This window comes from Zootoca vivipara, chromosome 12 (genome assembly GCF_963506605.1).
Source record: "Zootoca vivipara chromosome 12, rZooViv1.1, whole genome shotgun sequence".
Classification (NCBI taxonomy): Eukaryota; Metazoa; Chordata; class Lepidosauria; order Squamata; family Lacertidae; genus Zootoca; species Zootoca vivipara.
In genome coordinates this window covers 10,172,987-10,196,118 of record NC_083287.1, presented here as the reverse complement: position 1 = coordinate 10,196,118, position 23,132 = coordinate 10,172,987, and the positions used below count along the sequence as shown (strand labels likewise).

Genomic DNA, 23,132 nt, shown 5'->3' with positions numbered 1-23,132 from the left:
TCCTCCCATTCAGCTGCCCTACAGTTGAGGGGGGACGGCGGAACGTTTGGGGCAGTGCGGAGCCTGCGGGCGCCCAAGCCACCGCATCACTCCCAGAAGAGCCACGTGGCTTGGGTGCAATGCAGGTGAGTGCTGCCTGCCATTTTGTCACCCCCCTCAGTGGTAACACCTGGGGCGACCCGTCCCCACCCTCTTCCTCCAACCCTGCCCACATCAGGTTCTTGTGTTCATTTCGCATTTCTTGGGCTTCATACCAAATGCCCAGTGGTTTCTCAAAGGAAAAACACAAGGAGATACTCTTTATTTAACACACATCTTGAACCTTACAATTGTGTTTGCAGGCGAAGCAGTAAACCTGAAATACTAGCAACATTCCTGGAAAGATGGTTGTAGCACAAGTGTTATACAAAATGTGTTACGGCTATCTGTATGTTAAAATGAACCATCTTGTATATAAAAGTTATTTAAAATACAAACTGAATAGAGTGATGGATTGCTGTGTCGCCTCTTCCTCAAGACCCTTTGGATCTTTCTCTCCCAGGTCTTTTTAACTGTGACGTTAACTCCCTATGCAAAACCCAGATTCCTCCACTGGCCCAGAGCTTGTTCAAAGTTCAATTGGTTAAAATAAAATTGGTGTAAATTGGGAACAGTAACAACCACATCCTCATTTAAAGATACGGTACTATTTTAAAGTAACCAGATAGGCTTGTAATAAATAAAACTTTCAAGTACCTTTGTTAAATAATAATAATAATAATAATAATAATAATAATAATAATAATAATAATAATTTTTTATTGCGGTCCAAAGACCCGTAACACCTTTTGTTAAATATAATAACTATATCTGACTGGCTCTGTATCATGCCTGGATTATTTATAAGTTAAGAGTTCAGAGGTAATGAACAAGATTGAATGTGGGCAGCAGCATGCTTTGCAGCTTTCTCACTGGAGCGGAAATTGGGTTTTGTTATTCTAGAGTACCATATTTTTCCGTCCATAAGATGAGGTTTTTTACCCAATTTTTAGGTCTAAAAACGTGGGTCGTCTTATCCACGGAATACAGCAATTAAATATATAAATAAATACGAAACATGCTCTAGCAGTTGCAACACCTGGCAGTGGCGAGCCGCGGGGCCTCTGTAGTCCGCTTGCCTCCTCCCACTCTGCCTGCCCTACAGCGGGGAGGGAGGCTGTAGGTAGGCAGTCCGTTTTTGCTGTGCAGTGTCTTTGCGCGGCTCCATTTGTGCGTGGGCAGCGCAACATTACACAGGAGGAGCGCAGCGATTGAAGTAATATCCCCCTCTGCACCTTTAACATCAGCGAAACATTGCACCTTGCGCTCCTCCTGTGTAACGTTGCGCAGCCCGCACACAAATGGAGCCGCGCGAAGACACTGCACGGCAAAAACGGACTGCCTACAGCCTCCCTCCCAGCTGTAGGGCGGGCAGAGTGGGAGGAGGCAAGCAGAATACTGTACAGAGGCTCTGTGGGAAAGGCGAAAAGTGCTAAAAGTAATTGGGAAAAAAGCTTCACCACTCTTCCACCCCAAAAGCTCGCCGATTGCCAGGGAGGGAACAGCTGATAGGCAGCCTGTTAGACACGTGGGGCTGTTAGCCCCTGAGCAATCCTCCCCCCCAAAAAAAATTCAACAAGGGCAATCCCATTTTCTTAATTTGGGGTCCCCCCAAATAGGGGGCGTCCTACACATGGGGGCATCCAATACATGGGAAAATACGGTAAGTATGTAAATATCCCCCCTTCCCTCCACAGGAGATGGCATTTTCACAGCAAACATGTTCTCGGGCACAAAAACATCAATGAACCTTGGAAGATGGAATAAGCGCTTCTGTTAGTTCCTTATGTGCATGGTCTTTTTTCACTCTGTAATTATTCCAACAATTAAATGTGTGTCTAGAGCAGGCATCCCCAAATTGCGGCCCTCCAGATGTTTTGGCCTACAACTCCCATGATCCCTAGCTAACAGGACCAGTGGTCAGGGATGATGGGAATTGTAGTCCAAAACATCTAGAGGGCCGAAGTTTGGGGGTGCCTGGTCTAGAGCAACATACCCAATCTGATGCCCTCCTGATATTGCTGGAACTACAACTCCTATCAGCACCAGTCAGTACTGTTAGGGATGATGGGAATTGTAGTGCAAGACAAGTGGTGGATACCATGTGAGAAATGCTGGTATAGAGGGGCTGCTTTAGCCTCTCAGTCATGGGCAAGCCAAAATGGTAAAGTCACTTCCACAACAGAAAGCAAGACAAAATGAGCAATACCCATAGCCCATGCATAGAACAGCCCGAGGGCAATTTCTATGCCTATTGTTCAAAAATTGGGACGTTGCAGTTTTCCTCATAATTGCAAGAATCATTTCAAAAGAACAGGCCAGTCCTGTTCAATCATGTGCACATATTCCATCATGTTCAGTCATGTGCAAGTGAAAGAGTTGCCGTTTCATAAATCTTCCTTTGACTTGGTGTGTGCACACATGGGAGATTCTGAAGGATAGGCAGGACCTTATCAGTTCTTCCACACTGAAAACCATGTTTACACACGTGCACACTTTAAACTCTTCCTTTATGACTTTGGTTAAATACAGGTTTCAAAGCTCACTTCATGCTTAAAGCATGTTAACGAGAGATGAAACACATGAATCTTCACACTTTCCCTTGATTTGCTATATGCAAATTATACACAGAATCTTTGCAGTTTGAGATGACTCACTTATAAGGAGGAAACAGACACATTAAAGTCTGCCCCAGGTGCCAATTAGGTTTGCTGTTTTCTTACCATATTTAGTTGGAGCCTGGTTAATGAATGCCTGAAACCTTTTCTTAAGCTTCAGATTTATCTGATACAGTCTCTGGAGTTACCACACTCTGTTAGAACTACCATAGTCTAGCTCAAAGTAGTTTATGCTTTGTTGGGCAACAGTAATAGGTTTTCCTATTATTTGTGTGACATCCATTACTTTCCCTTTCTTAACAAATTTGAGGATCGGGGATTCTAGATGTGTGTAATGTACAGAGAAGAAGGGCTATTCAATCCCTGCTTTCCAAATATATGGCAGAGAATGACATTTTGGATGAATTAGCAGGAATGATACAACAAAAAACTGAAAAGAAAGTGCTGATGAGAATTGCTAGGACATCATATATTGTTCCTGCAGATTAATATGCTGAAACATTGAACTATGAATAACATGGGTTCAGTAGTTTAGTCTCAGAAGCATTTCCACACAATTCTCACTTGCAGAGGATTTCAGTTGGGCTCTAGAAACAGGGGCCTTTTCCCTGAGGTAGCCTAGCTACACACTTGGGATTTCCATTTTAGCATTATCATTTATTCCTAGTGCCAAAGTTTAATTTGATACCTTAAGTTACTTATTCATTTTCTACAGTCCAATTCATACTGGGTGTGTGCTCTTAAATACATTGCAGGAAGTTCTATGGGAGAATTCCACATAATAGTTCTAATACAGCAATAGTTTCAAGGAACTGATCATATGAAACAACTGGTTGCTCTGGATCAATAGGGCACAGATGAAGGCCAGGCAAATAGATTTGTGTACCCACAAGCATGTCAACTATGGGTGTGGACTTCTTGCTCAACTGGGACAAAAGAACACAGGAGACATCGATTCTAAATAAACAGAAGCTAAGAAGCTAGCTTTTGAGTATGATTAGCATTTTGTTTTCCCTGAATCAGCTGTAACTACGTTCAGCAGGTTGTTTGTATTGTTTGCATTTTGGAACTGGGAGTTACTTACATCTGAGAAACTTATTTCCGTACTCCTACAAACACTAGTCCATTATAATTGTCTGTCCTTCAAAAAAAGAAAGAGGAAACCAGTATCGTAAAAATAAAGTACCATAAACTAAGATCTACCGCTAAATAAAAGCAGAAATGCAGCTGTATACATAGTTAAATTTTTCAAGTAATGTTATGTACATTTTATTGCCTGTATATGCACAATGGTAAGCAGAGAACTATAAATACACAATGTAATAGAACAGTAGAAAACAAGAATGTTACACATATGGAAATGAGAAAGGGGAGACTATTTTCCTGATGAAGCTGCTAAAAAAAGCCAGTGACGAATAATGACAATTAAGGTTGTTGTTTTTTTTACATATATTTCTAAAATATTTTCCCAGATAAACAGCTTTCTGCAACAGCAAATGCTTCTTTTATAACCACATCTCTCATCTTTCCCAGTCAGAACAACTTCTGAACAAAGTCAAAGTAATTTATTAAATTATGTAACTCCAAGTATTCAATTTTTCAAGGTAATTAGCAAGTAAAGTATTATTAGCTCTTTTAAAAATGGTATTTGGCTGCATGTTAAAAGAATTGGGTTTTGAATACACAATAGTAAATGAACAAAAATGAAATAAAAAAATATTTCTATAGACAATTTCCCCCCCACAAGACATTATGGGTAGCAGCTTAGTCAAAAGTTTCCACCCTGGAGAGGTAGAGAGAATCTTCGCCTAGCACAGAAAAACCAGAATCGTTGGCACTGCTATCTTCTCTCCTATAAAAACACAATCTTTAAAACTAGATTATGTAACTATGGTCACAAGATCTAGGTTCTAGTCATTGTGAGAAGGGTGTTGATCTCACTCCCATCTCTCAGTTAAGAAACTCAGTAGATGGTGGTTAAATCTGAGAAACAGAAGACTTTGGGGAACATTTTCTTGATTTTCATTCTCTCAGTTATGAAATCCATAAATACAAAGATGCATTATTCACAACAAAGTTTAAAAAAAGTTACAGAAACAACCTGAAAACATTTCCACATCTCTATCCAGATGGTCTCAATGACACCATTTCAAGGAAACCATGCAATAAATTTGGTGCTGCCTTCCCAAATAATTCAAATTGAAACCCTCAACCAAGGGTTTCAAGATCTATAGTGCTTGTGATTCTTTTCCCCAGCCCTCCCCCTGTAAGTCAACGAACAAACACCTGTTCTTGCAAAAAAAAAAAAAATCATTGCTGAAAAGCTTTCCGCAGTGCTTGCTGTCCTATATCCCTACGCGAGTTTAAATGGTAGAACGATTAGTTCCAGTAATTAGGTTGAGAGGAAACATTCTAGTGAGAAAGATAAATACATACTGAGCATGCTTGTGCAGAGCACTCCACTCTGAAGCATCCTGCTTGAGGAAGGGATGGTGACAAGAATGGTTCATATCCATTAAGTGACTTTGCTTAACCTGAATTTGGGAAAGCAGGGTGTCACATTCCCCCAGTTCTGCAACACTGTGTTCTGAATAGGATGTCTTCCACAGAGTCTTCCACTGACTCGCCGTCCTAGTTTGCACAGAATTTTTATTTATGGGACAAACATACTCAACAGTGAACCGTGTTTAGATACTGGATCAATCCAGCTTTTCTTTTCTTTTTAATTAATGGGCACTGCTTGCTTTCAGACTCTATTATCTGACTTAAGACATACCCATCAGGCTGTAACTCCAGTACAGGGACTGAGTTACAATTCAGACCAGTCCGGCTTTGTTCTTATGTTCAAGAAAGTAAAGAAAAACAAAAACACCCATAGCAACTGAATAAAAACAGCCATACAAAGTCATGTTACTTTGTAGCCAAAGAAAAACAAGGAAATTTAGATTTCAGCTTTTAAAGCTTAAAGCATTCCTGTTTAATTAGGTTTGTGGTTGTGGTTGTTTTAAAAAAGAAAAATTTACAGTAACACTGATGAAAATTAATGGGAAGACACACAGAGGTGTGTGAACAGAAAACATGATGGATTAGACTGAAAAAATTATCTTGCTTCAATCAGGTGATATTAATACTGTTTTTTTCTTTTCCCTTGGATATGGAATAACTGCAACAGTCACATGCAGGCTGAGAATAGCCCTCCATTAAGGAAAAATAAAAAGGAAAAAGGAAAAAAAGAAAACCTCCAACAAAAATGAAGAGTTCCAAAAGTTTAGTTTGAGACTTTTCCTTTTACTGATGTGTCTTTTCTTCTGTGAGGAACAGCATCACTAGCTTTGTCCAGAAACATCTGCCGCTGAGTCACCTGCTCCAGAGCCTGTTTGTGCACGTTTGATGTAAAGGTTCAACAACTTCATCTGCAGATTTAATTCAGTAAATGTCCTCTTTAGTATTTGTGACATATTTAAATTATAGGAAAGTCGGGGGGGGGGGGAGAGGGAAACCAAGCAATTGTACGCTGTTTATAAGCAAAATAATAGCAAGAAAAAACACACTTGATAAGTGTCAGGGGGACTCCCTACAGGGAGCCTCCCCCCCCCGTCATCCTGACCAGCACTTCGCTCAGCGAAAGTGGTAGCAGCAGGTCAGGAAGGGGGAATGAGGAGGAGAGCGGAATGGAGGGAAAGCTCAGTGAGGAATCAGAGCCCTTGCACCGCCCAAGCCAACTAGTGGAGGAAGGAAGGCTCAGCGATGTATCAGAGCCCCTGCACTGCCCTAGCCAACAGGTGGAAGAGGGAGCGCAGCCGCTTCTGGCGCCCGAATTGAGGCGCGCGCCCAAACGCAGGTTTAGGGGGCGGTGTTTCGGGGTCCCCAAGCTATTATGCTGGCCCCGAAGCAGAAGGGCGCCATTGCCGGATTCTGCAAGTGACTAGGAGGTCATGTTTTCTGCTATCTCTGCACTGTAAATAGTATGCATAATAAAACCTTAAAAGACAGATCAGACTGGAGCGTCTTTACTCGAGAGTAGCCGCAACAATCCCCTGACAATGATGAATGATGGCTAACAATGGGGTGGGGACTTCCCGAAAGTTGTAAAATGGAGCTGTAGTTTAAATAGTGAATAATGATTTAACTGCTTTGTGTCATTAATATGTGGGGGAAGAATCAGACAAGTATTCGCCATAACACAGGTGTATTGTACACATGTTAACTACAGGAAGTGAGCAGTTGGGATACTTGAGTTGATGTTAAGACTTGGGCTCAGATGCAATAGGAAGGAAACCATGGTCTCCTGCTACAAGAACACACTGTTCTAAGTTTTAGGCTCCCACAATTCCTCTCTTCCATAGGAGAAAGTTTTGGGTTTTAAACTACCCACAGTTTCCTGTGCAATCTGAACATGGGAGAATGGTGGTTTGAGGATAAGCCAGAATCAGAAACCATGATTTGATCCAGGCTTGCTGTCATTAACCATTGTTTGAACAAACCACAGTGCCCCAAGTTCAGATGCCACAGGAAACTCTGGAAGCTTTGGCTCTCCTTTTTGCAGCCACAGAAGACCAAACAACAGGAAGGAGACACATAAGCAGAAGGCCTCTTGTGGCTTGCTCTCATTGTTTCTTGTTTCATTTGACCGGGGGTTAGACTTAAGTCATTTTTTTTATTGTTCAGCCTTTCAGCATTGAGATGGCTAGTCAGGATCTCTTATTATACACTATTACCATCTTTCTTTAAAATCCATGATTTCAGTACACTTAATTGCCCGTGTTATAATACAATTTCCTATTTCCTTTCAGCTAAATGCTACGTTTATTGTGGGTAACATTTTAGTCTAGAATAGTACACCATATTTTATATGGAATTCATAGAATGGCACAGCACATATTGCTTTGCCCTCTTTGTGGCAAACTGTTGAACTCAGACTAGCTCTTGGATGTCACAAGTTTCAACTTACTTTGCTGCCAGTGAGTTGGCTGAGATGCGGTTTCAGTTCATCACCAATTACTGCATGAATGGCTACAAGACAGAAGACACAAGCCTTCCGAACACTGCTTTCAGAGTTATCATAGCCCTGGAAAGCAAGAAAAGTTAGCATTTAAAAACCTTAACATATTAACACAAAGAGAACTCACTGAACGGATTTTAAATGGGCTAGAAATCTCATTCCTAAAATTATTTGATGGAATGATGATATATGATGGCAAAGAAATCAGATACTGAATAAATACACTCTACCTATCAAATGCACAAGTTTGCTTGAGAACCGAGTAGTCTCAGAGGAGGAAAACTATCTGGTTTACCAGTAAATTATTTGTGACACACATGATTCATTAAGGTTTTCACCTGTTATTAGCTGTTCATTTGTTATATGTTTTCTTACCTGTATTAGACCTGGTACTATCTCTGGCAAGAGCTGAGCAAGTGTTTCTTTAGGTACTCTCTCTATCACCTTAGTCTGCATTTTGATTGCAGCCAGGTTTATAGGATAATCTGCTGTTTGGATAATGGGACAAAGTACTTTGATGCACTGATCTGGGCTAATGGATGTGGCCAGCATTGTAGCAGCCTCTTCAGCAGATCTTACAACCTAAAAGATTAAGCAGAAACTCAAGCAATTAAATCACATTTGTTCAATTTTTAGTACATCCTTAAAACTTTGTGGAAAATATACTGCAAATACTTTTGGCTCAGGATAGCAGCATTTCAATGAAGTGGGCATTTTCACCAAGAAATACTTGGCATCATAACTTTAAAATATGAGTACGCTTTGCTAAACAATTAATCAGTTTATTTGGGTAATAATAAGAATTATTTATTTATACCCCGCCCAACCCGGTCAAAACTGGGCTTAAGGCAGCTGACACCAATAAAATTACAATAAGAAAGAAAAACAATTAATTGAAATACGGATTAAAATACAGTTTAAATTTAAAAAAATTGAATGCAGCCTCATTTTAAAGTAGCCCAAATCAAAACCATAAGGGAGGAAAACATAGGGGTCAGACTGAGTCCAGCTCAAAGGCCAGGCAGAACAGCTCTGTCTTGCAGGCCCTGCAGAAAGATGTCAAATCCTGCAGGGCCCTGGTCTCCTGTAAGAGAGCGTTCCACCAAGTCGGGGCCAGTACTGAAAAGGCCCTGGCCCTAGTTGAGACCAATCTAGCCACCTTATGGCTCGGGATCTCCAAAATGTTGTTATTTGTGGACCTTAAGGTCCTCCGCGGGGCATACCAGGAGAGGCGGTCCTGTAGGTACGAGGGTCCTAAGCTGCATAGGGCTTTAAAGGTCAAAACCAGCACATTAAATCCGATCCTGTACTCCACCGGGAGCCAGTGCAGCTGGTAAAGCACTGGATCAATGTGGTCCTGCGGCAGGGACCCTGTAAGGAGCCTCGCCACGGGTTTCTGCACCCGCTGGAGTTTCTGGGTCAGCATCAAGGGCAGCCCCGCGTAAATCAATCAATATTTTAACTTCACATACTGTAGTCATACTGTTGTCTTAAAATAAAAAGAAGCTAGCTAGAAAACAAGAGGGCAGTATAGATTCACATTATTTCAAATTGTAATTCATGATTTTCAGCTACTGCACAATTTTAACTTGATTGCTGTTGAATATATACTTGGCAGTGACTTTAAAAGGGTTTTTCTTTTCATAAGGTGTGTAAAAAGCAAAGCTGTATAAAGGACATACAAATAAGGAAGTTTTTAGTACCAATATAAACCCTCTAGGTGCTTAAGGAATAACAGTTTATTAATATTGCATTATAGTGATAGGAAATCATTTGTAAGTTACAAGACTGATGCCTGTCTTGTTGAAACTGAGTTTAAAGGATGTCCCAGCTCCCACTGAGAACTAGCTCCTCTCCACAAAATATGTGGTACTGGAGACATATTTTTTAATCGAAAACACGAGAGTCTACCTTTCTTAGAGTTCACTGTGACTTAATGTTACAGATTCAGTAGCTTTGTACTCTTACAACAAATGCCTTGTCTTCTCTCTTTTCATTCTTCAGTCACATCCTCAAGGACAACACAAGTCAAAATAAGTTATACAAACCTCCTTGTGGGGGTCCTTATGAGCTTCTAGTGTCTTCATGATTGTAAGCTCTGCATAATTTCTAAATCTTGCTGGTTGGTGTCTTAAAATCTCTCTTAAAACTTTCAATGCCAGTGCTCTAATTGCATGCTGAAAGTTCAAACATACTTTGTTTAGTCTTCTTTCACAACTTCAAACTGATTATTTTCAGCAGTGGATCTCTGAAAACTTACGGTAGTTCCATATTTCCAGAACTGAATCAAGTATTTAATTGCTCCTTTGGGATCTCTGAAAACAAAGGGCTTTTCCACATTAATTTTCTTTCTGCAGTTGCCAAAAATCCAGGCAATCTTTCCTCATGTTTTCAATAAATGTTTTCAATAAATTGCTACTGGTAAAATTGCTCACCTAACACATTGCCAAGTGCAATACAGGCTACACTTGCAAGATATAACTGCCTAAGTGACCTTAGCTTCTACTTCAGCCTGTGGAATATCCTCTCCATACCAGGCAGGTACTGATTATAAATTTTGGTATTTTAAGAAAAATACTGAACAACAACATTGAACAACACTGCCTGGGATACACTGCTCAATGTCCTACCAGGGCAAGGCTTCAGTAATCCCAATATTCTCAAGGGGAATATGTGTATCAGGTTTGCCCCCAAATCCAATTACGTCACAGGAAAGTAAAGCAGACACATAAACAGTTCCCTATGTTAAAACTTTACCTCTTTGTCCCCAAGGGTTTCAAGTAATAAAAGCAGAATTGTTTTGAAGTGCTCATCCCAAACACCAAAAGACTCTTCTTGGGTCAATTTCATTAGCTCGTAGAGAGCAGCTTTCCGTTCTTCTACTCTCTCGTTGTGATTTGACAGTTCCTTCAGCAATTCTGCAACCAGGTCAGAATGGTCCAGTGGATGTTCTGTGACAAAAGGAAAATGAAAAATTATTTAAAAGAACTCCTATTTTTAGCATTTGATGTACATCTCAGATCATATATTTACAGCACACAGGCACTCTAAGAGGCAATCAACACTCATTTTATTTTATTGGATGCATAACCTGGAGATTGTAGGATTTTCCTTCTGCTAAATCCCTCTACTACTTTTGTGCCAGAGAGTGACCCAGAGACTGGGGGACCTCTTCTCAATTTACTTACTAGGAGCCTGGTTCTTTGAAGAAATACTACCAGAGATTAGAGTCGGAATCACTTCCCTCCCTAGATGCAATAATAACTCAACCCAGCTACACGTGGCACAAAAATTGCCACAAACTGGTGGCAGTGAAGCACAGTTATTCCATCCAGTTATTCTGAGAGATGAACTGATGGTGGCTCTCCCTCAACCATCACATAGCAGCAACCATGCTATCAGGCTGCTTTGCAGAGAAGGAGAGCAGGACTGTGCCATCAACTATGCTGAGAGACCACTGTTCCTCATCTGGCCATTCCATCAGGCTACCTGAACTGCTTGTACCCCAGCTGAGCATTGTAAGAACGGAACATTTAAGATCTGGGACCTGTTTCTTTCCCCCCTTCTCTCTCCCCATCTCTAAAGAGAGGAATTGTCTACTTTATATGTGGCCCTGGAAGCCCATTCGACTGAAGAGCAGCGTTAAAATACTCTAAACCAGGGTTTCCCAAACTTGGGTTTCCAGCTGTTTTTGGACTACAACTCCCATCATCCATAGCTAGCAGGGCCAGTGATCAAGGATGATGGGAACTGTAGTTCAAAAAGAGCTGGAGGCCCAAATTTGGGTTCAGGAAACCCTGCTCTAAACTAACAAGCACACAAATAAATGAATAAAAATCATAGACAAAAATGAAGGGGAGTAAGAATAGGGAAAAGTAGTAATATTACATTAAGAAATTGGAAATGAAGGGATGTATGGGCTGTATTCAATTACATTATTGCAATAGTGGAAGCCAGCACAATGATCCCCGTTTGTGCAACAAGAACCCCCTCCCCCGCAGCCTCCCCAAATCTGCACTGGAGGGGCAGGAGAACCCCCAGGATAGGACAGGGGCAGGGCAGAATGGTGTGGATATTGTTCCATAGGGCAAGAAGAAATGCTTGTGTTGATGGAACAGTCTTTCTTAGTACTGTGCTGAACGCAACCCTATGTCAAGCAACAATCATGCCAAGCTTAAAATGAGCCATAGCTGCTGAAATAAATCTATCTGGAAACAGCACAGCTGTTTTTAAAAATAAAATCTAATCCCATCTTGCATATAAAGACAACATCTAGTTGCTTTCAAGCCAACGTTTTGGATATCAAGTTTTCACTCAACCTCAAGAAGCCCATTAGAAGGTTGCTGTTTCTCCATGTTACTTGGATGAAATAACAATTCTTTGTTTTTACCCACACAGTTCCTTCCATATACCGTTTCCCCAACGCTGTTAGCAAAACACTAGATTTACCATCAGGAAACTGTTCTGCATCATCATCAAACATGGCCTCTTTTAAAGCTGATTTGTTAAATGAACCAACACTATCTGAGTAATTGTATGGGTTATAATCACGTGATCGTGGGGAAGAATGAGACGGCATTGTGTTAAGCAATGAGGTTTTGTTGTCAAGAGCTGTTCGGCCTGTATCAGTGGCACCACCTCCTGCTCGCAGATCCACTATTCCAGACCCACTGCAAATCTAACAAAGACAGAAAGAGACAAACAGATATACAAAAGCACATTAACACAATCAGCAGATTAAGACATCTGTTTTAGTAGTAGATAAATATCAGGCACACATTCTTGAGTACTTTACTAGCAATCTTGAAAATTCAGCTATTTTTTATGTGGCTTTTAAAATATCACCACTTAGCATAACAATCTGGCATCCAGAAATTAAGCATTTATACCAGGGGTCCCCAGACTTACCGCGCAGCGGGCCGGAGGGCGGGGGAGTGCGCGCCCGTGTGCATGCGCACACGCGCGCGGTCGGGAAAAAATCGCCGAAAATCGCTTGTGCGCATGCGTATGGGCCTCCCCCGACCCGGAAGTGCATCGGAAATGACCTCTTCTGGGTCGGGAGAGGCCCATACAAAGGATTTTCAGCGATTTTTTGCCGATTTTTAAGATCGTCGCCGCGCCGCGCGCCGTAAGAGTGGGCGGCGGCAGTGGGCGGCGGGGGTCGTCGCGGGCCGGATTGGGAGGCCAATTGGGCCGCATCCGGCCCGGGGGCCGTAGTTTGGGAACCCCTGATTTATACCCACAGTAAAGCTTCTAAACCAAACTGATCTGTAGAACTTCTGGTTGACCAAGTTTACAAAGTTATCGTTTTTAAATAGAAAAGGGCACATTATAAAAACAAAATTTTATAGATTTCTTTCGAAGATTAAGTTTACAGCTAGGTTCACACTATTTTCATGAAGCCAACATATATTCTTTTCTTTTCTTTTTACACAAATGAGTAATATATGCTTTCTTAGATTGGAAAATATAAGTGTAAACCTAACATGCTTTGGTTTTAACAGAGATTAGTTTAGTTTCAAAGTGAAGGCATAGGAGAAGACCCTGAGTTTACAAATCTCCTATTATAATTGCACCACACTGTTGCTTTAAAGTAGTGTCATATTCTTTGGTTAATGCCTGAATCAAGGAGCTTCCTATCCATGGTTGTTGGTCCCCACCCCCACATGTGTTCTGATAAGCAGCCACACATATGGGAGAATGGCCCCATGGTTACTTTTTTATTTCACCCCCTGAAATACTCACTGCATCGCCATCCTCTTTTTTGGGATCCCGTTTCATGGGCTCATTCATATCTTCTTGACTGCGGAAGCTAAAGTTCTGAATTGCTTCAGTCACCCCACGAAGAGAACTATAAATGTCTTCTGAATTCATATTTTCTGTGTCATAATCAAATGCACTGTAGAATGAAAAGGCAGGGTTTTTTTTTCTTTTAACTTGAACGACAGAGTCCTCTAACTGGTATTTCGCTGCGTCAATTCTCAAGTGAGAACTATTGGAAGACAGCAAGTTGCCTAGTGCTAGAGCAGACTGTTTATACATTTTGTCCAATTGACTGGCAGCAAATCTCCAGTGCCCCAGGCACTGATATTTCATCCTTTGATTGGACATGAGACCTTAAGCAGGTAAAGTACCTGTTCTACCACTGAGCCATGGCCCATCCCCAAAGAGCAGCAAAGTGTCAGGAGCGAGCCAGCAAGAAATCACACGGAAGTTAGAAGAAACAAGGTCTGCTCAGGAGTGCCAGGCCTAATGAGCACAGCAACTCTTCTCGGTAGCTCCTCTCCTGGGTCTTTCCCAAGCAATCTGAGACTGTGCTGACGTGCCTACCTTTGCTCCTCCCGCTTCATACATCTCCTGGTCCTGGGAGAGCAGGGGGGAAGGGAGCTGGTCACAGCAGGAGGGGGAGTCACCCTGGCTTCTTCACCAGCCTGACTCAACTCTGCTTCTTAGCCAACCTTCTCTCCTGCTTCTGCTCTTGCACTTCTCTCTGCCACAGACTCTTCCCGCTCACTAAACCCTGTTACCTCTTCAGTTTCCAACACCTCCTCCCAGGCATATCCCTCTGACAACTTATCATTGTTCCACTACCACTCTCTGGGCTCTGAGCCTTCTTTCCCTTGGGTTTCCCCCAGCTGGTGCCTCCTACCATTCCTCTGTGTCCAGCTAGTTCATGACACAAAGCATTTGAGATGATGTGAGAGCAAACCAACACCAAACCTAGGTTACGAGAAATTCATTCACAAACACACACAACGTAACCGGCTGCACATAAATGATACTCTTCAATGTACATTACACAGTATCATTTATGTGCAGCCGGTTACGTTGCGTGTGTTTGTGAATGATGTGAGAGCATGCAGTGTTAAGAAAGGAGGAGAGGATTCTGCCACACATTGTGGGGATTGCAAAGGATAAGGAGAGGCAGACTATTAGGATATTGAATATTCCTGCCCCCCTCATTAAATTCAACATATTATTGCACTTAAAGGCTTTTAATCAATTTTGTATTTGTTGAAAAACTCATTTTGTGGACAGTAAATTAGTGGAAGAAGATATAATTTTGTTTCTTACCTTGGTGACAAAGTATTTTGGGATGTGTTGGTTGGGGATGTGATGGGGCTAGACCAACTAGCTGGTGAGCGAGGAACAGGCCTTGTTAAAGGGCTTCCCATGGACCCCTTTAATGGAACAAGATATTTCCCATTAAGACACTAAGTTCTATGGTTCAGCCTTTAATTTAGAAAAGTAGATTTAACATTACTTTATTTATATTAGCAAGCTTGAGAAAAATCCAACTGACAAGTTTAACCAGTAAGGCAATTTCAACACCCACCCCCATGCTATCAAATGATCCTTTTGAGTGTTGACAACCATGTCTTTAATCTTCATCAGAATCATTATACTTTTAAGTATTTTAATGGGGTATAATGTAAAAACCTGAAAATACCTGGCCACCATTTCCTGTATTCCGGAGGTGATTGTGAAGCAGCTTTGTGGCACCATCCTGAAAGGTTTTTGGTAAAGCACCCAACAACATTGTAAACTCTGGGGTATTGAGCTCAAAGAGAGAAATCAACACTGACTGTGCAGCCTAGGGGGAAAAGAGCATATCATATTAAAATAAATAGCCCAGCCTTAAGACAAAAAGGTTTCAAGTGTCAAGGACTACTCATTTTCCAAGCTCAATAAATCTGTCATTTATATACAAAACCAGGTCCTTCTCAAATGGGCTCAGGGAATCAGAGGTACAGAGCTGTGTACTCGCTTCATACTAATTTAAGTCCATGGGAGAGTATATCCACTTGGGGAAACAGTCAGGGAACGACAATTCTATATTTTTATTCACCCATTCAATTGTTAAGCTGCCCTTTTTATCACTAAGAACCCAGGATCCTTTACAGTATCTAATTAGAGTAAAAAATTCAACCATCAACGTATTGAAATGCATAAGTTACCAATGTTCTATTTCAAGACAGGAAATCCAGGTTCTGTCTGCCTAACAAGCCACTGCCAGCCCCTGGGATGTGACCAGTGAGTGCACAATATGGATTAAGCGTTACGACTGGCTTTCATCACCACCAGTATGGAATATCTCCCTTTGGCACATGTGCAATCTCTGGAGGCTCCCAGCTAAGTGACCAATCCTTACATGCAGTCCTAACTGGAACAACCTATGCAAGGTGCCTATGCTCGGTGCCAAGGCAATTGAACCTGGGAGGTGAAAGGAACTGACAGTATTGCTGTGGTCTTTTTTGTTGCACAGCTATGCACCTAGTGAGGGACACAGTTAAAAAGGGAATGCATATGCTTCCTTTGAAGTTTGCTTTGGTGTGCTGGCTGCTACTGTGACTGGCCTGCTTCCATGTCCCCAGGTGATCTATATGATAGCCAAAGTCTGGGCCATGCCCTGCTATCCAGTTGATTCTGAAAGTCACATCAGTAATAGAAATGATTACGTGGAAAGGACTTGCACCTCTTTCTACTTGCAAGTTAGACTTATTCATGTGCTTGCATACACAGGTATTAATTCTGGTGCATGAAAAGTATATATACTTTAACATGCAAAGCGCGACATGGCTGTATCCCCTGACAAGTTGTTATGTAAGCAAATATATATTGAAGCATACATTTTTGATAGAACATTTTTGAGTGCAATAAAATCGTATGCTTCTGTTTATATCATAACGAGCTCTTCTCCTTTACAAAAACATGGGAGTTAATGACTTTTATAATAGTAATATATATAGCAAAAACTATTACAAAATCTTGATATTGTGGTATGAATTAAGTCCTTAAAAACCCTCTTTACACATTTAACATACAAATTACATACCTTCCTAACATCTGAACTTTTAGGTTCTGTTGTCCACGTAATAATTCGAGATACTGCCAGACGAGTTTCACTTGAATTTATAAAATCTCCTGGGTCCATCTGCTGTGCAAGTGTCTCTATATATTTGAGAATTGCAACCTTTACCTATGTAAAAAAAGGAGAATCAAATAGATGTACAGAAAAGTGTAACCGTCAGTGAGGAGGTTAGAATGGAAGAGAATTTATTTTACTTGGGAGCAACCCTGCAGTTGTATCCTGACAGGATAAAGAGAAATGCATTTTCTTTTAATTTTATGTCGATAGAAGCTGTAAGAAATAATCTGCTTAGAAAAAGACGTAAGATCAGTGTGTTGAATCCAGAGAACCGTGAATAGAGAGAAAATAGTACTGTCCTGCAAACCTTTACACAAGAGCTTGTGCAAGAGTTCACAGAGTACTATGATAGTTTAGTTCTATAGTTCTATCAAACAGTTGAGCAAATTGAATATATTTGGGTTTAGTTTCAGGTTTTTCACCCAGATTTTTGTGAGTGGAAGACACCTTCAAATTTTTCAATATAAAAATACGGTGAAGATTATACTAGTCAAAGGTCTATGCAAATAGTTCTGCACGCTTGAAGGTGATGTCAAGAAGTATCTTGAACAGCAACTTTGTGATAGTTCAAGGCAAACCACTTTTGAAGCAAAGCTTCTAATCCGCACAGCAAATATGGGGTTCACTTTAGGGGGAACTGACTCTCAAGGCTTCAGGAACACCAAGAAGAGACCTGTCAGCACTGTAGTCCCATTTCTTGTCAGATTACCATGGTCATGATGATTTATGGCCAAATAAAGAAAGGGAAGCAAAACCCTGTTGGGTCTCTGTGGCCTGTTTTTTTTTATTCCATTGGCAACTGTATCCTTCTGGACAGGTGGTCTGAGTGGGATATCGGACATTACACGCCCCCGTGTATAAGACGCCCCCTGTTTTGGGGGACCTCAAATTAAGAAAATGGGGGAGAGTTGTTAAGCTTTTTGAGGACTGCCCAGAGTTGTTGAGCTTCTTTTTTTGGGGGGGGGTGCCCAGAGTTGTTGAGCTTTTTGGGGGGTGAATTGATGAAAATCGCTCACCCACCCATTGTGTGCACACTCACCACCAACAGCCTCCAATTGCCTGTGCAATTGCAGCAGCGGCAGCCATTGCCACACCCAACACACACTCACACAATCTCCAGATCACGGCTGCAACCAATCGACCATCCCCCCCAAAGAACTATCCATGTATAGGACGACCCCAAATCTAGAACTTATTTGTCTAATGCACGGGAAAATACGGTACATTCCATCCCTCATGTTGTTTAGCATCTATAAAACACTGGGTGAGGTCACCCAGTGGCTGAAGTATTGCCAATATGCTGCTGACACCAAGCTTTCAGTCCCCTTTGCATCAAATCCAGAAGAGGTACTGAGTATTCAGAACTGGTGCTTTCAATGAAGGCAAACAAACAGGCTCAGTTCAGGCTCCACCTCTCACCGGAGCCAAGTGGGACTGCACTGGCCCATCTACCTGCCTGGTGCCCATGCAGGGGGAAGCCTGGCCGGAGCAACACGGAGTTGCTCTCTCCTCTCTCTCTAGCCCCAGCTTGCCTCCTCGCAGGGCTCCTGTCGTGGGGGCGCGTGGTTGTGCCCTCTCAAAATCCGGTGGCATCGGTGTCAGAGGGCTCTGTTCTCTCTCTGCGACCCGTTCCTGGTGTGTGAGCACCATCCAGGAACGTATCAGCACCGCAGGCGCCCAAACCCCACACTATGCCACTGTTTAATGGTATTTAACCTATTCAGGAGGAGGATCAGATTTGTATTTTATGGGTACTCATAGGTCCAGTGGTGACACAGGTGACCTCTCAGATGAGAAATCGACTGAGCCCTCATATGAAGAAAGTCTCACTAAAATTATCCATACTCTAATGAGCTCCCTGTTGTGTCTATGCTGGCAGGGGCTGATGACAGCTGTAGTCCAAAATAGCAGGAGGCTACCAGGTTTGTGAAGGTTGCTGTAACGTGTTGTATATGAGGCCACCTTTGAAAACCATCTGGAAATTTCAGTTTCCAGTCGAGACTGTTAACTGAGACTGGCCTTTTTAATCATATTGTGCTGGCGTTTTGCCATGTGTCCTGGATTCCAGTTGATGCTCAGGCACAATTCAATGTGCCCGTTTTAATCTCTAAAGCTTTAAATGGCTTGGGCCAGGGCACTTGAACGATAACCTACTCCCATATACACCTACTTACACCTTTAGGTAATCTTCAGAGCCTTTTCAATGTGCCCTTCCCAAATAAAGCACAGCAAGTAACCACCAGGGAGTGCTACCTTCTAGGTAGCAGCAAAATCTGGCATGCCAGAATTATAAGATCCAAGCAACAGACTGATGGGCGCCACTTCTTGAAGGCAGACCACAACTTGTATGTGATGGTTTTTCACCTGACTAGAGTGATGTCCAACATTGATGGACTCTTAACTTTGCCTGCTTCCATTAGAAGTCTGTCCTCCAATGTAAACATACAAACAATGCATTAAGTGGTAATTCAGAGAGAACGTGGCCATCAGTGGTTAAGTAGAAAATTTTATGTTTGCAGGCAATATATCACTGAATACCATAGGCTTGACGCAAACCGTGTATGAGAGCTGTAGCCTATGAACCTCTACAGAGGCATCTAGGTCTTACTATTGAAAACAGAATGTTGGACTAGATGATTTGTTCCAGAAGGGCTGCTTTTTAATATTCTTCTTTTAAAGGACATTTAAGAACCCATACTTTTCTCTCATTTATGTGTTTGTTTATATGTATGTACAGTGGTGCCTCGACTTACGAAGGCGATCCGTTCCGCGGCGCTCTTCGTAAGTCAAGGTCTTCGGTTGCCAAAGCGCCTGTTGTGCGCATGCGCAAAGCGCGATTTCGCGCTTCTGCGCAGGCACAGAACGTGCACGCGACGAAAAGACTTCCGGGGTTGTCGACTTCGTAAGTCTAAGCATTCGTATGTCAAGATACCACTGTATGTGTAAATATCCATCCCTATTCTCCCTTTCCATACTACTACTCCTCGTCTAAAAAAATAGGTTGCACCAGCACAAGTGACCCACATTAATGTCAGCAACAGAAGAGTTATAGAAGGAGGCTAATCCTTCTAAATTCAACATCAAGTGACCCCCCTTTACAATAAATATCAGAGGTTGACAAAGGCATCAGCACAATTTGTAGTTCACAAAAAGCAAATTGTGAATGGTCTAACATCAGATTCATATCTGCTAAACAGAGCAAGGAGGGATGACCTTATTTTTACCTTCCTCTTCTTGCTCCCTACCCAGCAATCCATGGTATTTATGTACTGAAGTGTATTATGGAAGACCTGGGGCTTTTCACTACTGCATTCCTTAATTCAGGAATCAAATATAAGTTCAGATTCAGTACTTTCCCACTCACACCCAAGTTTGGCAGCTATCAAAGCAATACTATCCTCTCTCCATCAACAGAAATCCTGCCAAGTAAATTTTTCTAGCTTTGGTGTTTCATATTTTCAGAAATAGGTTTTCATAAACACACACATAATGCCCCCCTGCCTATAGTAATTCCACACACCTTCTCAAAATCCTATAGGTACCATTTGCAATTAAAAGGGACAAGGATCGGTATCAATGAGCAACTAGAGAAATTCACATTCTCAAGAAAGCGATCCTACATTTAAATCTAGAAAACTATTGCAAAATCAAGGCCAAAAGATTCCCACTAACCGATATAATTAAACTCAAACTCTCTTTATCAGGTAAAATAAAATTCTGCTGCACTTTAGACAAACGGAGAATTGCAGGTGTGTGACTTCAGCACCGTGTTCAAGAATAAAGAAGTGCCGTCTTGTGAAAAGCTCTTAACAGACCGTGTACATTTACTGCGTGCAGGATAGAGGAAAAAATACTGGTTGTATATATGCTTGTTGTTTTCCCAAATTACCTCAGTTTAAATTCTTAGTACTGTATTTGTTGCATTTATACCAAAGCTACAGTTTTGACGACTACACATTTGCAGGAAAGTAGTCTGTCTTTTATATATTCCAATGCATTACTTCTTTCCAGCTAATGTTCACAATAAGAACTTGTTTAAAAATAAAGGTCAGTTTCTCTAATTTTGACTATGCAAAATATAGCAGGACTTCAAGAAGCTTAGGAATAAATTCAGTCGTGAGAGCTACTAAATCTGTAAAATGAGGATTGGGAAACCACAAACATAAAATTAGAACAGACTTGATAGAGTGAGTTTGCATAACCAGCTTGGTGTTAGGCAGCCATACTTCATTTTGTTGTTCTTGTTGTGTTTTCTTGTAAAGTTTACTGTCAAACGTTTTAACGAAAGCATAACGCTTGATCTCAAATTGGAAAGCATGCTCAGAATTCCTTGCAAATGTTAGTAGCTGCATATAGATGCATACAAGTAAACGTTTTTAAAATGTCAATTTACACATAGTAGGTTAAAAAGACAATAATGCAGACAAAAACCTTGGAGCTCCAAAAAGAGCGAAGCTGGTCTTGCAGTGCTGGCTTGACTGTCTGAAATTTTATAAAAACAAAACCCACTATTTGAAAACCAGCAACACAGAATTCAACAAATATGCAAATATTAATAAATGAAATTTGCACTGAACTCATTTGTTTTTGAAAACTTTGCATGTTCTTACCTTCAAGCTGGGTGTCTGAGTCTGATCAACAGTAAACCTCATTAAAATATTGAACTGGAGCTCATTGGGAAAAGATTCCCTGCAAAAATGAATTAATTCAGCATTAAGGGTTAAAGAACAGCTTGTTAAAGGGACTGTGGAAAGACAGAAGGAAAGGGGAGAGAACAGAAAATACTGCAGGTAGTTTTGCCCAAAATATATTTGGTGCCCATGCAGGAACACTGAGTTGTTCCTGGTTGAAAAAAAGAAACAGATTTATTGGTGGTTGGCTGTTCATGTGAGCAGCTTGTTTACTTGTTCTGTAGTTCTTTAATTTTTGCATCTCATCCAAGCCTCCTTTGGGAAGCTTCTCAAGCTATACTAGAGTTTTGGTAGGTACCCTACACTAACCTCTATGTGCACTTATACTTTCCCAATCAATTTGTACAGGGCTTTTTTTTCTAGAAAAAGGGGTGGGTGAACTTGCTGAGCTGAGCGCCCATCCAAAGTTGTTGAACTTTTTAGGAGAACCACAATCGCTGCGGCAACCTGATCATCATGCTGCACATCCCCAGCCTAAAAAGGTGCCGGAACTCAGTTCCAGTGAGTTCCAGCTGAAAAAAAAGCCCTGAATTCATATTTAACTACTGCATTGCTCTTGGCTTGAATACCTTCCATGAATCACTTCATGGGATGTTTTCATTTTTGCGTTTTAACTTATTGTCTCTCTCTATATATTCCAGTAACAGCCTTCTTTCCTGGTTTGTGCATTATTTTGGTTGCCCCTATGGCTCAGTTAGTGTTGTTGTTGTTGTTAGAATTTATATACCGCCCTATACCCAGGAGTCTCAGGGCAGTTCACAGAATAAAATCAAGATATAAAACCACAAAATAAAAACAGCAACCCAATACCACCCCCACAAAAAACACATTTTAAAAGTGCATAGGATGGTTTAAAAGGAATGTTTTTGCCTGGTGCCCAAAGGTGTATAATGAAGGTGCCAGGCGAACTTCCCTGGGGAGAGCATTCCACAGATGGGGAGCCACTGCAGAGACGGCCCATTCTCATGTTGCCACCCTCCGAACCTCTTGAGGAGGCACATGAAGAAGGGCCTCAGAATATGATCTCATGGTCCGGGTAGGTTCATATGGAAAGAGGCAGTCTTTGAGGTACTGTAGTAGTGTTGATGTTTTTTTTGCTAGTGTCATTGTGGCACCAAACTCCCTCATACTGATAGCCGGGTATTGAAAGAGTTCCACCATGCGGTCAGTTGCTGGCACTGTCAGGGGTGTCATCCAGCAACTGAGAAGAAACTGAGTCCGACTTATGAGTCCTTCTCTGAGACAAGCTTCTTCAGGTTGGTGACATGAAATGCTTAGACTCTTAAGGAAGAAGGATGAAGTGTTTGGGAATCCCTGCTCTTTTAAGATATCATCAGGTACAATCTTCTACACATGCTTAGTTCAATTATATGTGCTACTATTCTTCCAGAATCGTGTAGTGAATATGGGAACATACTGACCTATCTTTTTTACTCATGGTGCTAAACATTTATTTGATTTGTATCTGGGAAGGTAAGCATTCTTAAGAATACAAGAGGTACTACTGATACAAAGATGCAGAATATTAACCCCCCCCAAGGAAATATTTCCACAAAGTCAAGAATTCATTACCTTGTCACATCAAGTGCCTTTTGAACTTTTGCTTGCACGGACCCCAACAAGTCAGCACCCATTTTTTTCAACAGCTGTGTCAGCAACACAAATAGCCAGTCCTGTAGATCTTCTTTATGGACTTGAATGAAGTCAACTAAAGTTTCCAAAAACATGCTGAACACCTGGAGCGGGCAGAAAAAAGGACAAAAGAAAAGAAGAAAAGAGTAGGGAAGAAAAGGAGTTGACGCTTGCCTGTGTTG

The 23,132-nt window shown here is 41.4% G+C and overlaps 1 protein-coding gene across 11 annotated transcripts in view; it reads right to left on the bottom strand.

The window, feature by feature from the left end:
• Positions 1 to 1,692: 1,692 nt before the first annotated feature.
• CLASP2 (cytoplasmic linker associated protein 2) overlaps positions 1,693 to 23,132 on the bottom strand; it is a 132,534-nt gene continuing 111,094 nt past the window's right edge. For 2 of the 11 annotated variants that reach the window (XM_060280609.1, XM_060280613.1), the window contains 13 exons: positions 22,891 to 23,054; positions 21,238 to 21,316; positions 21,059 to 21,109; positions 16,535 to 16,678; positions 15,149 to 15,292; positions 14,773 to 14,879; positions 13,444 to 13,597; positions 12,148 to 12,376; positions 10,456 to 10,649; positions 9,747 to 9,875; positions 8,074 to 8,280; positions 7,648 to 7,764; positions 1,696 to 6,109 (listed from right to left, as the gene is read on the bottom strand). In XM_060280609.1, coding sequence (XP_060136592.1) covers positions 6,023 to 6,109; positions 7,648 to 7,764; positions 8,074 to 8,280; positions 9,747 to 9,875; positions 10,456 to 10,649; positions 12,148 to 12,376; positions 13,444 to 13,597; positions 14,773 to 14,879; positions 15,149 to 15,292; positions 16,535 to 16,678; positions 21,059 to 21,109; positions 21,238 to 21,316; positions 22,891 to 23,054 — 1,806 coding nt within the window. In that variant the 3' untranslated portion in view covers positions 1,696 to 6,022. Of the gene's footprint in view, positions 6,110 to 7,647; positions 7,765 to 8,073; positions 8,281 to 9,746; positions 9,876 to 10,455; positions 10,650 to 12,147; positions 12,377 to 13,443; positions 13,598 to 14,772; positions 14,880 to 15,148; positions 15,293 to 16,534; positions 16,679 to 21,058; positions 21,110 to 21,237; positions 21,317 to 22,890; positions 23,055 to 23,132 lie in introns of all 11 variants that reach the window. The other 9 variants (XM_035129749.2, XM_060280610.1, XM_035129753.2 and 6 more) reach the window with 7 other exon arrangements.